The sequence below is a fragment of the Ctenopharyngodon idella genome, chromosome 24, assembly GCF_019924925.1.
Source record: "Ctenopharyngodon idella isolate HZGC_01 chromosome 24, HZGC01, whole genome shotgun sequence".
Lineage (NCBI taxonomy): Eukaryota > Metazoa > Chordata > Actinopteri > Cypriniformes > Xenocyprididae > Ctenopharyngodon > Ctenopharyngodon idella.
The window spans coordinates 15,208,071-15,222,285 of NC_067243.1; the positions used below are offsets into that span (position 1 = coordinate 15,208,071).

Here is a 14,215-nt window from a genome sequence, read left to right on the forward strand (position 1 = left end):
GTTAGTTATAGGGGCTAACTAGACCTTACTAACCAGCCAAACCTTGACCCCTTTGGCTGCTGTTCAAGCGTAAACCTTGCTTCTCTGTTTCTGTCAAATCAGTAACATCTCATCATGCCAGAGACTGTCGCCATGTTTATGACATATTGATTTGATTTTGTGCAAAGCTGCACCATGGTAAACAAAGAGCTCCTGCATTAGATGTGACAGGCACTCTGCTTGCTTTTGCTCTTCTCTGCCTCTTCAGATGTCTGTTGTATAACTTTATATCAAGCATCAGTGAAACAGTATCTTAATCCATATCAATAGCATACGGCATAAAAGAACCCAACAAGAGGGTATATAATTTCATATGATGGTTATCTGCTGTTAGTGTTGGGAAATTTTATGTCATATTATTGCACTTCTCCTATAAAAGTAACTAATTGGGCCCCATTTTAACGATCTAAGCTCATGGTCTGAAGGTGCACTTTTTTAAGTTTACTGATCGAAAAAATGATCGTCATGGCAGCCGTGGTCTAAAAGGGTTAAACCTATTTTCTTAATGAGTCATGGGTATGTTTTGGGCGTAACAATAAATGTCATCTCCAATTCCGTTTAATTGCCATGGTGGAATGTAGACACCCTCAACCTGAAAAGCCAGTTTAAACAGTTTAAAAGTTTACTATCCATTATGAAATGTAGGCATTTTTATCTTTATACACACAATAATGATATTTTACATTGTAATCCTTTTATTTTTAATATTCAAAAATATTTGTGTGCTGCTGCGCATCCCTGTGTGTGTAACAAGCAGCGCGTTGTGCACCCACCTATAGGCGCATATTACTAACGCGCCCTTTAAAGGGTTAGTTCACCCAAAAATGAAAATTATGTCATTAATTACTCACCCTCATGTCGTTCCACACCCGTAAGACCTTCGTTCATCTTCGGAACACAAATTAAGATATTTTTGATAAAATCTGATGGCTCAGTGAGGCCTGCATTGACAGCAAGATAATTAACACTTTCAAACGCCCAGAAAGCTACTAAAGACATATTTAAAACAGTTCATGTGACTACAGTGGTTCTACCTTAATGTTATGAAGCGACGAGAATACTTTTTGTGCACCAAATAAACGAAATAACGACTTTATTCAACAATATCTAGTGATGGGCGATTTCAAAACACTGCTTCATGAAGCTTCGAAGCTTTACGAATGTTTTGTTTCGAATCAGTGGTTCGGAGTGTTTATCAAACTGCCAAAGTCACATGATTTCAGTAAACAAGGCTTCGTTATGTCATAAGTGTTTCGAAATTTCAATGGTTCACGTGACTTTGGCAGTTTGATACACGCTCTGAACCACTGATTCAAACAAAAGATTCGCAAAGCTTCGAAGCTTCATGAAGCAGTGTTTTGATATTGTTGAATAAAGTCGTTATTTTGTTTTTTTTGGCGCACAAAAAGTTTCTCATCGCTACATAACATTAAGGTTGAACCACTGTAGTCACATGAACTGTTTTAAATATGTCTTTAGTAGCTTTCTGGGCGTTTGAAAGTGTTAATTATCTTGCTGTCAATGCAGGCCTCACTGAGCCATCGGATTTCATCAAAAATATCTTCATTTGTGTTCCGAAGATGAACGAAGATGTGGAACGACATGAAGGTGAGTAATTAATGACAGAATTTACATTTTTGGGTGAACTAACCCTTTAAATAACAAAAAATAAAATATTGCTCCATTGACTTTAGACCAGGTTTTTGTTGGTCAATGGCGCAGTCGTTTTCAGTTGCCTCAAAATAGCAACACGCCAACAATTTGAATCACGGTAAACATCATTTTAAGTGACAAGAAAGTGCAAAATTACACTAAATAGACAAACATTTCTAGATTTTTCTGGAAAGAATACCACACATTTTCTTGGACTCTTAGTTTGTTCTTGTTTTCCTGTTTCCTTTGTTCCCATTGCTAGTTTGTTTCCATGGGTTCTCATCGTTATCACCTGTGTCTTGTTTAGTTCCTCATTATCTTGTGTATTCATTGCCCTTGGAGGCCGTTTACATGACACAATGTGTTTCGGCTGTTCATTTACACGACAACAGTGTTTTGGGGGTCTGAAAACACAAACTTTTGAAAATGGGTTTTAAAGTGCAAGTTTTTGAAAATGATACCATTATCGTCTCCGTGTAAACTACAAAAATGCGAATTTGTGAAAACGGTGATCTCATGCGCATGCAAATTACATGTTGGTGTGTAGTGTTTCTTTACAAAGTGACATCGCCACCTACTGGCCTGGCATACATAATACAGTGTTTTTAGTCGTTTTCGTGGATCCGTGTGAACGGGCATTGCTTTGACAACATTGTCATCTGTATGTGAAAAACGCAAAGAAAAAACATTTCCATTTTTAGTACATCGTTGTCGTGTAAACTTACCCTTAGTTCCCTCAGTTCAGTGTCAAGTATTGTCTTTTCCAAAGTAGAAGTGCTGCATATATATCCTTATCTCCTCTTCCTTACCGACTCCACTGTGACAGTTACTTCCAAAAAGTCATTTGTTTACATTACAAGTAGCGTGTTGCAATGTTTTTTTCAGTTTCTTTTATAAAAACTTAACTTTGGTTAGGACTACTAGAGCATTCTAGAAGATCAGACGCTGGTGGGACCAGTGAGAGTCCCTCGTTCCGTGTTCCCACTCTCTTCCCAGGATTTGAGTTATTCATAAGCTGTGAAGTCATTGGGAGCGAGGCTGTCTGCAGTGCTCCATTACTGCCAGCTCCCACCGTGCAGCAGCGTCGCTCTCCTGCTTCACCTCATGTCGTTTAGGGCGGCCGTCTCTGACGAGACTCTGATCTAATAGAACTGAGTGATCTGCCGGTGCCAGCAGGAGGGAGACGCGCAGCGGCAAAGACATTAGCTGTTTACAGGGATCGTCTGTTATCTTTCACACAATCTCTCCTGCCTTCTCCTTTCCTCCCTGTCTCACCTCATCCCACTCAAGTGAGAGATCTTGCAGACCCATACAGCGTAAGAGAATTGCATACAGTCGGGTCAACGCACAAGGCTGTGCATCCGTGCGAGCGCATACTATCTTTTATTCCATTCTGTGCTGCTTGATATTCCTTTTTATAACTTTACAATAAAACTTTAACATCTCTGAATTGTAGCAAGTTCAATAATTGAGCAATATTGAGGATTAACACCAAATAAATTTGACTGGTGCATTAGAAAGAACAGGTTCATAAGAGATGTTTGGTCGCAATTTGTACATTGTTGTTTTGTGTAGAAAACACCAGGTTGTCAACAAGTTTACATTTTTGGTCATGTGTAGAGACATGAAGTGTCATGAATGAAAAATTTAATATTACATGTAATAGTGTTTTTAATGTTAATAGCATTTGTAATGGTAATAGTTCACTATCACTTACTATTAGTATAACTTATCGCGACCCACATAATTTTGGGAAATATGCTTCATTTAATAATTCATGACTGATTTTTAGCCAAATCATTTACGTGGGTTTATACATGGTTGATCCACCGTATTTTTAAACTTCGATTATATTTTGTTTATCTGCAGTGTGGAAAATTTATTTTGACATGAAAAAAAACAGCATGGATGGGCACTTCATATCTAAATGGCATTATTTTGTGACAAATTATGCACAGTTTGTTAATAGTATACAGTTTGTGTTGATCCTTATGTTGGTATACACTCCACAGCACACAGCATTGTGGCCAGATTAAGTAAAATAATGCATTATGACACAAATTGTGCAGGATAAAACAGGCTCACCAGCAGGATTTTATGAATTTATGAATAAAAGAGAAGAAACGCCATGAATATTTTGCAGATTCTCTTTGAAATTCATTCTCACTCATCTATGGGAAATTACAACCTATACAGTGTCCTCATTACAGGAAACTTCCAAATCTGATTACATGTAGGTTTATGCACCAATGCAATGAACTGTATTGTTTTCCAGAACTTTGTGAAGACAAATATGACTCTATGTATTTATTTGTAATCATTATATACACTAAACAGGTTTTATTAGCATTGTTATACATTAAAATGTAGGGAAATATATGATGGATTTTGATGAATAGGTCAAAAACTTGTAATGAACATTTCAACAGTTCTGAATGATTCATCTTAGTGAGTCTGATTCAAACCACTACCTAGTGAATCTTTTTGACTGACTCATAAGAGTCGTTTGGTCGCAAATTGGACATAGTTGTTTTGTGCAGGAAACACCAGGTTATCAACAAGTTTTTTTTGGTCATGTGACTAATTTGTGACATATTTAGTTGAAGTGTAGAGACCTGAAGTGTCATGAACGAAAAGTTTCAGAGGAAGGATAAAGGCACATTTTTGTGTTCCAATGTGTTTTTCTATGTGAACGTGCTAGACGTGCTGGTGGTTGCGCCATATATCACTACTTTTTTTTTTTTTTTTTTTACTTTTTATAAAAGCAAAAACATTCTTGGTCTCTCTGAAATGTGTATAAACTATTACATTTTGATTAAAAGACTGCAAGGACAGTTTTTCTTTGGAATAATATGCACCACTGAATCGTTCACAGTAAGACGTGAATTAAAGGGTTAGTTTACAAATTAAAATATTTTTGATGAAATCCGTTGGCTCAGTGAGGCCTGCATTGACAGCAAGATAATTAACACTTTCAGATGCCCAGAAAGCTACTAAAGACATATTTAAAACAGTTCATGTGACTACAGTGGTTCAACCTTAATGTTATGAAGTGACAAGAATACTTTTTGTGCACCAAAAAAACAAAATAACGACTTTATTCAACAATATCTAGTGATGGGCGATTTCAAAACACTGCTTCATGAAGCTTCGAAGCTTTACGAATCTTTTGTTTCAAATCAGTGGTTCGGAGCATGTATCAAACTGCCAAAGTCATGTGATTTCAGTAAATGAGGCTTTGTTATGTCATAAGTTTTTCGAAATTTCAGTAGTTCACCACTGGGGGGCATGACTTTTGCAGTTTGATACATGCTCCGAACATCCCTGGGAAGGGCAGTCGACTCCTCAGCCCCTTCTTCCGGCCTGTAAATAACCTGCTGTAGCTCTCAAACCCGAGTCAGGCCGCTGCCTGCAATGAATCTATCAACGAGAAGTGTCATAGCTTTGGCATCTAATCAATGCTAGTCTCTGCCCTTCCATAGGTCAGTGTCAAAGCATTGAGACGTCTCTGCCAGAGCTGCAAAGTCTGATTCGGTATGACTCAGGCCATCTTCTAATCTCGTTCCCCCTTAAGAAGGCATACACTTCGGACTCCAGACTTTTCCCATGGTGAATACTAACGAATATCTTTTGACACACACCTCTGTTCATACACAATAACCTTTGATGTCAAGATGATGTTTGTCAGGCTGCTGGGAGACCATCTGGAGCTGCTGCAAGCAATGGCACATAAACATTAGCAGTCGACCACAGGAGTCAACCTCCCTCCGTCCGCCCGCCCTTTCTCTTCACTTTGTCTATGTATGAGGAAAAAACTAAAGCAAGGACACCACTTCGCTGAGCCATATGCTCCTTTATTCAGCACATTCAGGTGGACTGTGGTTTCAGTATAACTTCTCGTTGGTTGCGCTTTGAATGTAAGCAGCTTGATAAAAATTCCTGAACCCAAAAGTTCACTTTCATGGTACATGGGTTGTAAAAACGGATAAGCCCGAAATGTCATCTTAACGTTCCCTCTCTTTTGTTTCCCTCAGGTACAAAGGTCATATTCACCCAAGTGCAGGCCATAAGAAAGGTAAGCTTATTCATCTGAACAATCACAAGGATTTTCACAAGTGCCTGCTTCAGTCATGTGCTGCTGCTGCTGCTGGAATTATTGTGCGCTAGCACCACTTGGTGGTTGCCATTGCAGAGACAAGACTTTAAAACCACAATTTTCTCTTGTAAATGCCCATGAAATAGTTCCTGTGTTGATGTATTTTCTTTTGAAACATGGCTTGTAGTTTGTCTTTTAGCCATGTGGACTTTTAGATATTTAAAGCTCAAATTATGTTTTGTGTTTGACAAAACACTGTGTGGAAATGACATTTTTTACATGTTTGGAATAAAATGGGAATAATCTATTTCCTTACTTAAATTTCATAGCTTGTATTTATGTATCCTAAATACAGTCAATTGAATTATATTTTACACTTTTTGAAAGCAACTGTGTGACAGTCGTATTTTCTTTAAAAAAAAAAGTGATATAAATCACTTTTACACAATAAATATTAAATGCTTTATTATTGTTTCTTAATCTAATTAGATTTAAACACATAATACTCATAATTTTATGATGGCTTTTTATATTTTAAGATTAAAAGTCTAGGTCTGGGAAACAAAAATCATTGTAAAAATCATTTTAATAGGAACTTCATAGAACAAAAGATAAAAAGGTTTTGGTAAAAAAAAAAAAAAAAAAAAATCAACTCCTGTAACAAATGCCCTTGTGAATAAAAAATTAGCATATTTTTAAAAAGAGTACTTATTGCGGAAGTACTCTAAAAAGACTTTACTGAAGTATATACTTTAAAAGAATATACTTAAGTGCAAACTAATGTAATGTTTTTGTATCTTAATAGCAATTAAATGAAAATGTTTTATAGTGTACATTTTAGCTGACCTTAAAAGTTCCTTTTTTAACCCCCATTAAGTAGAACTTAAGCATACATATATTTTGAATTTCATGTACCGACAAGCATTTATGGTAAATTAAAACGTACTTTAATGTTATTTCTATTAAAACTTTTGTATCATGTATTTACACATTTGTAATGTGGAAGTTGCAATTTAGTACATTTAAAATATATTAACTTTAAATGTAATTTTGAATAACACACTACAGTTAAAATTATAATCAAGTACTTTACATGTGCTTTAATATGTTAGTCAACACATCAAAATAAGTGTACTTCTTTGAAATACAAAAAAAAGATTATTAAAACATAATGATATAAAGCGTCTTTTAGCGTAAATCTTTTGATCTGACATTATTGCAAAGTAATTTTAAAAGTGTACTTAAGTGTGTTAAGAAACAGACATACAATTAAACAGTTTTTAAGTACACTTAAAGTTCCCATTTTTTGGCTTTTAGTATGAATATGTTAGCCTTACTGTTATGTGTAAGCTGGTGTGCTCCAAAACAATGATAAAATTCGCATTTATAAGATATAAGCATTGAAAACTTACAGTCTCTCACTTCCGGCAATATGGATAGGGCTGGGAAAATAAATCGATTCATCTCGATTTGTGGATTGATTTTCCGAATGCATCGCAATTCTCTCTTGAATCGACTGAGCTTAGTTTTTAACAGCAGATGGCGCTCTAGGCTAGTTTTTTAACTGCACGCTCAAATACTCACGAAGAAGAGCGCTCGTGCATTCGGCTGAGACTGAGAATGTATTTGTACCTCAGAATGCTTTTATGATGCGAGATTAATATAAAACAGCCCACTGCAAACACCCTTGCAATTCGCTTCAACCTTTTCGAACTTTATGAATGATTATTTTAGAGTTCAAGTGGTGTGTGTAAGGAATTGAAAGGAAGCAGAGTACGGCTATTTCTAAAGCACGCAGTTCCATCTGTTGTTAAAAACTAATCTCAGAATCGATTCGAGAGAGAATCACGATGGATTCGGAAAATCTTAGAATTGATCCAGAATCATTTCTCGATTCGCGATTCAACGATTTATTGTCCCAGCTCTACTGTTCGATATGTCCCGCCCTGTCTTCCTGTTTCAGTGGAAATTACGTCAAAACATTGAATAATTCTGGACGTTCCAAGGCATTTCAGTGGGCCTTTAAGTGGCCTTTTATTTCATTAGTATTATACTATCTTCAAATACAGCTTTTTAAAAATATATATTTTAGGATTTAAAGTACACTACAAGTACACATTCTATTCAATTAAGTTAAAAAAACACAGCTATTGTTGCTGACAATACTCTTATTCTCTAACTTTCAGGAACAGTGTCCTTATTGTCTTGACAATGACAGACAGTCTGATCCAACAGAAGACAACTTTCCTAGACCTGTGCAACCAGTGCAACTTCCAGTCTTCCCATGGGTCCAGCGTTCTTCTCTAATCAACCCCAGAGACATCGCTGCTTCCCATGTCACAAAGAGCCACCGTAAACTCCTCCTTAAGAACAACCCACTTGTCCAGCAGCTCAACGCTGACCCTCCTGGCCAGATCAGGAACAGTCTAGAGCGACTGACTCAGGTACAGAGCTCCCGTCTGAAGCTTATGAGGGAGGTCTGTGCCAAATACACAAGCGGAACCACTAAACAGACTATAACCCGCATGCACGTGTCCCGGATCTTTGTGGAGGACAGGCACAAACTCCTCTACTGTGAGGTGCCCAAGGCGGGCTGCTCCAACTGGAAGAGGGTGCTCATGGTGCTTCAAGGTCTTGCTTCTTCCACAGGAGAGATCCAACATGACGAGGTGCATTATGGGAATCACCTCAAGCGTCTAGACTCGTTCAATCAAAAGGGCATCATCCGGCGTCTGAAGACCTACACCAAAGTCCTGTTCCTGAGGGAACCTTTCGAAAGGCTAGTGTCTGCTTTTCGGGACAAGTTCGAGAGTCCAAACTCGTACTACCACCCAGTGTTTGGGAAGCCCATCATCTCAAAATACCGCAGCAATGCGACGCAGTATGCCTTACGCACGGGAGAGGGCGTGACCTTCAAGGAGTTTATCCAGTATTTGTTAGACGTGCATCGGCCAGTTGGAATGGACATCCACTGGGAGCCCGTTGGACATCTCTGCAGCCCCTGTCTGCTGGACTATGATTTCATTGGGAAATTTGAGACTCTGGAGGAAGAAGCCAATTTCCTTTTGAGAAATATCGGTGCTCCTAGCAATTTAACATTCCCTAGTTTTAAAGACAGGAACCCTAATGCAGAAAGGACATCTTCGGAAATCACAAAGAGATATTTTGAACAGTTAAATGTGACTGAGAGACAAAGGGCATATGATTTTTACTACATGGATTATTTGATGTTCAACTACTCCAAACCTTTTAAAGATTTATACTGAGGCCTTTTACAGTTATCTGATGAACTTGCTGTTGGCCTGATGTTCATATTTTGTCTTAGTGAGGTTATTTTATTACTTTAAAATGTTGTTTATTTGTTAACAAATTTTAATGTTAAATATTAATCACACTCTATATTTATATCTGCAGGCTGGTCCTTGCATTTATCTTGTTATTTACCAAACATATTTAATTCTATTCAGTGAGAAACCCCTTAAAGGGATAGTTCACCCAAAAATGAAACCTTGTGAACAAAAAAGAAAATATTGTAAACAATGTTTCAGCTGTTTGGTCTTTCATTGTTTGGACAAAAAAAAATCTAGAATATCTTCTTTCGTTTTCCACAGAAAAAGGTAAGCCATATAGGTTTGGAATGAATGGTGAAGGTGAGTAATGAAGGTGAAGGTTACTCACATAAAGAAATGAGTACAATTTTCATTTTTGGGTGAACTATCCCTTTAACACATGTTGTGTGTGATTTGGCTTAGTGTGTCATGTTTTCTCATACTGCCTAGAATATAATAGAATAGACTGTACTAAGAGTGTCATGATGTTATCAATTAAAGTGTTGCAGGCAAGTGGTTTTAGCACTAGTCCAGCTTTTCTTTGAGTATCACTTTACTTAATATAACATGCCGAAACATTTTCAACAATGTTATGTGACATTTGCAGATTGTTGCAGGATTTGGTCTGGTACGTCTGGTAATGATAAAATCGAAATTTTTGTGAATGTATAAGAACAGTTTGTCTACAGTATGTCATGTATCGGAGCATGACCTGCTACACCTTTGCCTTACTTTCACATTTCTCATATTATGACATTTTCTGTATATCAATAAATGTTAGCACCATCTTGTAATGTTAGTTAGATGACATCTCTGCATTATTGCCTTTTTTATTGTTATAATGATGTCATATAAAATACCAGTCATTTCTAGTCTCTTAGGCCCTGTTTCCACGAGGTATTAAGATGCGTTTTGGTCGACTGGATCACAAGTGGACAAGAGACACGTACCCGTTTACACCTGGTGTTTTAATCCGTCTCTTTTTTCCACTTTCGACCACTTCTGTCCTGATGTTTTTGTGGGGCAGGTCTATGGGCAGGTAAATGTATGGGCTTTTTCAGATCTTTCGATCTTACACCGTGTCCTAACCAGACGCGATGCGATAAGATTCCAGTGACGAGCAATTTGACTGTCCACACTAGACGCGACAATGAGAAGCGATAAAATCAATCAAAAAACTCAGCCAATCAGGAGAGAGTGTGGGCGGGCTCTCTCAGCAAAAGCACAGCAGACGCAATTAATGGGCAAGTACATAGTAAAATTCATAAATATTACACCATTTAAACATTATTTAAAGTACACTACATACGGAGTGACTGAACCAATCTGTGTCATAGAATACACTTGTTTGTTCGCATTGAGCACATGAACGTTCTTGTGCCCATTTATTTATTTTCAAGATCTGAGGTGAATTAGCCAGTGTTGTTTTCATTACAGATAAAAAGCTGGGAACACAGAATGATATTCAAACTCAGATTAGACGATTTTAACATTAACTAAAGCACATAAACAGTACCTGATATTATCATTGCCATACTTTGTGTTGCTGTTCCAGCCGCGACGTCGCGGAGAAATAGAAACCGTTTCCAAAATAGAAATTTCGTGTGCCGCCATCGCAGGCTGGTTAGGACAAAAACTCTGATTAACATGAAAAAGATACCTTTTATCGCATGTCGTGGCGTTGCGTCATGTCTGGTTAGGACACGGTGTTAAAGGCAAAATAACCGCGTGCAGTTTGCATATGAATGCAACTAGAGATGTCGGGAAAACACACAGAGATCATCAGCTTTCATTTCTGCTCTGACGGCCGCGAGGCCGTGCTAAGTGCATGTTAGAAAATATAAATGTTTAGAGAACATTGTGCTTAGTACATTTTTCATCTTACAACCTACACTAATGTCTTCAGTCTGCAAAGTTTAAATCCCGTCTGTTTTGCGCGCTTTCCATAATGTTTATTGTGTCAGTTGGCAAACAGTAGGCGATCTTTAGAGGCTGTTCGAACACTTTTGACCACATGAGCGTCTACACCTAGAACGCAATCCGGTCGAATGCGTTTTCGACTACCTCTGGACGTGGTCGAAAGTGGACAAGCTCAAAATGTTTAGCGTTGTCCACTTGTGATTCGATTCAACCAAAATGCATCTTAATACCAGGTGTAAACAGGGCCCTAGTGTGCAGGAATGTGCTCTGCAGAATCTAAACGCTCATCATTCAAGTTTCTCACATCCTTTGCAACTTGTTTAAAAGGTTAGTTCCATATATATGTCAGGGGCATTTCCTCCGAGGTGGCAAGGGAGGCAGTGTCTTCTCAAAAAAACTGGATGAGAAAATAATCCTTATTACAAAAATAAAACAATGCAAATATTACAAAATCTGACATAAAAGTGTAAAGGTCAGTCGTTTTTATAAAGTAACACTGTCCAACAGCGACACCCGCAGGTAAAGTTACAGCGGGAGGCTTGCCTCCTCTCAGCTCATTGGCTTTAAACAGACCCCCTAAAGCGTGCGGTGAGTTTGATGGGGGTAATTATTGAGAATGAAAAAATCAAACTCGAAATGGCCTGAAAACATGATGACTGTTGGGGTTTTTAGTGAGGAATCAGCTTGGGGAAATGAAAAGTACATCTTCGTCTGTATCTGTGACCAGTGTGTGTACAAGCTTGATGACTGTTGAAAATAGGTTGACTATTAAAAAGAAAAGCTGAACATTAGTTCACAAATAATATATATTGTTTAAGTTGTTACTGCCTTTAGTAATTATTTTGGAATAAATGTAAAAATGTGTAAAAACACTAACTTGCATAGCATTGTATTTGGTCTCTCTTTTTTATGTAATGTTTATTTAACCAGGAAAATTAAGTGTGACAGGACATAAATTTACATTTGGTATATATATATATATATATATATATAAAAAATGTGAGGAGTTCGCCTCCTCATTTTAAAACACCACCGCACACCACTATATACATATCTACCTTATTTTTCATCGTGGAAGTAAGCTATTTTCTGTGAATGTGCAAGACTCATTAGCCGCTATCTGTAATTAAATACAAGAATAAGTGCAGTAAATGCACTATTTGTGCAAACCAGTGAGTTTATGATTAAGATAATCATTTAAAATAATATTATAAACACCAGCAGCATAATGTAGGCCTACTGCTTTTGCCTTATGGACTGTTTTTGTACAGCTACAAAAAATTAGAAGCAGCTAACACTGGAAGCCAGACACATCGGTTAAAAAATGGCCTCACCGCTCTTACGTTAAAGTCGCCATGAAATCAATATGGACAATTCTTACTTTTTTGCAGAATCTTGCATTGTTTACTGTAAATTATTTATCCATGCACATCATTTTTTTTTAATTCATGTGAACTTGTAATCTTTAATCAAAACGTTAACCTCCCCTCCCCCTTGAAACGACATCTGTTCTCTTCATGACGTGTGTCTCGGCAGAGAACGACCCGTTCACACCAAGAACGATAACTATAAAGATTGCGATAAAGATATTGAAGAGAAATTATATCGCTGGGATCACTTTCAGAATGATATTGAAGAGAAACGATATCGTGGGGATTGCTTTCAGAACGATTTTTTTTCCAGCTGTTGAATGATAAAACACTGACAGCCAATCAAAATCCATTCTAATTTAAGCGCATTTAAAATGGCAGACGACATCGCAGAGTTTCAAGAATATGTTAAAGCAAATGGATATATTATACCCTCAGAATAAACAGTGAGAGAAGTATAATTAACGGAAATGAGATCATTATGCCAGGCTAGCAAAAACATAAAATCACCTCAGGTATACAGCACTAGTTTCGACAACATCGTCTTGCTTCCTTTGAAACTGCAGTGAAAAAGACTAGGCATTGTTTTTATTCCACTTCGTCAGCTAAAGTCACTGTTAGATTAGATCGATTACACTAGCTATTCACTCTAAACATAGCATGCTGCAGACATCTGCCGGTTAAAGCCGTGTAATGCAACAAGAACAGCAAATACATGTACTTTGAAACCACAGTGTGTGAGCTTAGAATAAACAGACCGTTATCGTTCGTTGGTGTGGACGCAAATATAATTATCAGTTATCTTTATAGTTATCATTCTTGGTGTGAACGGGCTTTTACACCACGTCGTATTTACGAGATGACAACATGTTATGTTATACTCAGAGCTGTTGTCAGACTAGGGATTATGTGTTTCTATAACAACACTATCAATGTCAATTTGAATCTGCAGTCAGGTGGTACAAGTCGAAGCTCTCAGAAAATTCCCAATTTACAAGTTGTAATTACGAGTTCTACAAGGATGTGAACGGTTTTATAGTAATTTTGACATGGCGTGAGCACACCTTAAATATCCTCCACGAATCTAGTCCTGCCCTACAATTTTTTTCTCATTCCAAAAACTATATATGTCACAATAGGGAAGAAAAGACTATCGCAGCTTCACCTTCATGCCAACTTGCTTCTGATTGGTCTGATGTTCCTTAATATTTGCCGTCATTCATGGCAACGCTGTATGTCAGAGCGCTCATCCGTTTAACTGAAACGATGCTACTTTCACTTTCGCGCGCGTCACTCCGCGGCCTCGTTTTATACAAACGCAACTGTCGCCATCTTGCGTCTCAGTTATCAACTACAGTGACAATGACTTCCTAAGATTCACTGGTAATAATAATGTAATATTGTTGCATTCTTCGTGTTGTTGCTAGGCTTATTTTTTCTTAACGGAAGCTTCAAGATAATATACAGGTAAGGTTATAAAATAATTTAAAATCAAATCAATAGTTCACATATTTATTTGTCCGTGTTGAGCTTCAGTTTAGCAACTGTTTGATAAGACATTATTATTATAATATAGGCCTATATGTTTTCTGCTACTTTACCCCAGCACTGGAAACAAAAGCAGCAGTCAAAACTGGTGTTGATCTTTACATCTTGTCCTCCCACTCCAATAAGTCCTCTGCCGCCTGGAGCAACTGCGGCTTTTTTAGCTCCACCCCCTCGTTACCCCCTCCTTATCTCGTGGAGCCTGAGGCTTTGACATCCTGTTCTCTCACAATCTACAGACTCAAAGGGCACATCAAATCAGC

General features: G+C 37.5%; 1 protein-coding gene across 1 annotated transcript in view; it reads left to right on the forward strand.

The window, feature by feature from the left end:
* The window catches only part of si:ch211-269c21.2 (carbohydrate sulfotransferase 8), a 56,655-nt gene extending 44,736 nt beyond the window's left edge, over nucleotides 1–11,919 (forward strand). Inside the window, exons 3-4 of the mRNA XM_051884886.1 lie at nucleotides 5,727–5,767; nucleotides 7,975–11,919. Coding sequence (XP_051740846.1) covers nucleotides 5,727–5,767; nucleotides 7,975–9,054 — 1,121 coding nt within the window. The 3' untranslated portion in view covers nucleotides 9,055–11,919. The remainder of the gene's footprint in view (nucleotides 1–5,726; nucleotides 5,768–7,974) is intronic.
* Nucleotides 11,920–14,215: the final 2,296 nt, after the last annotated feature.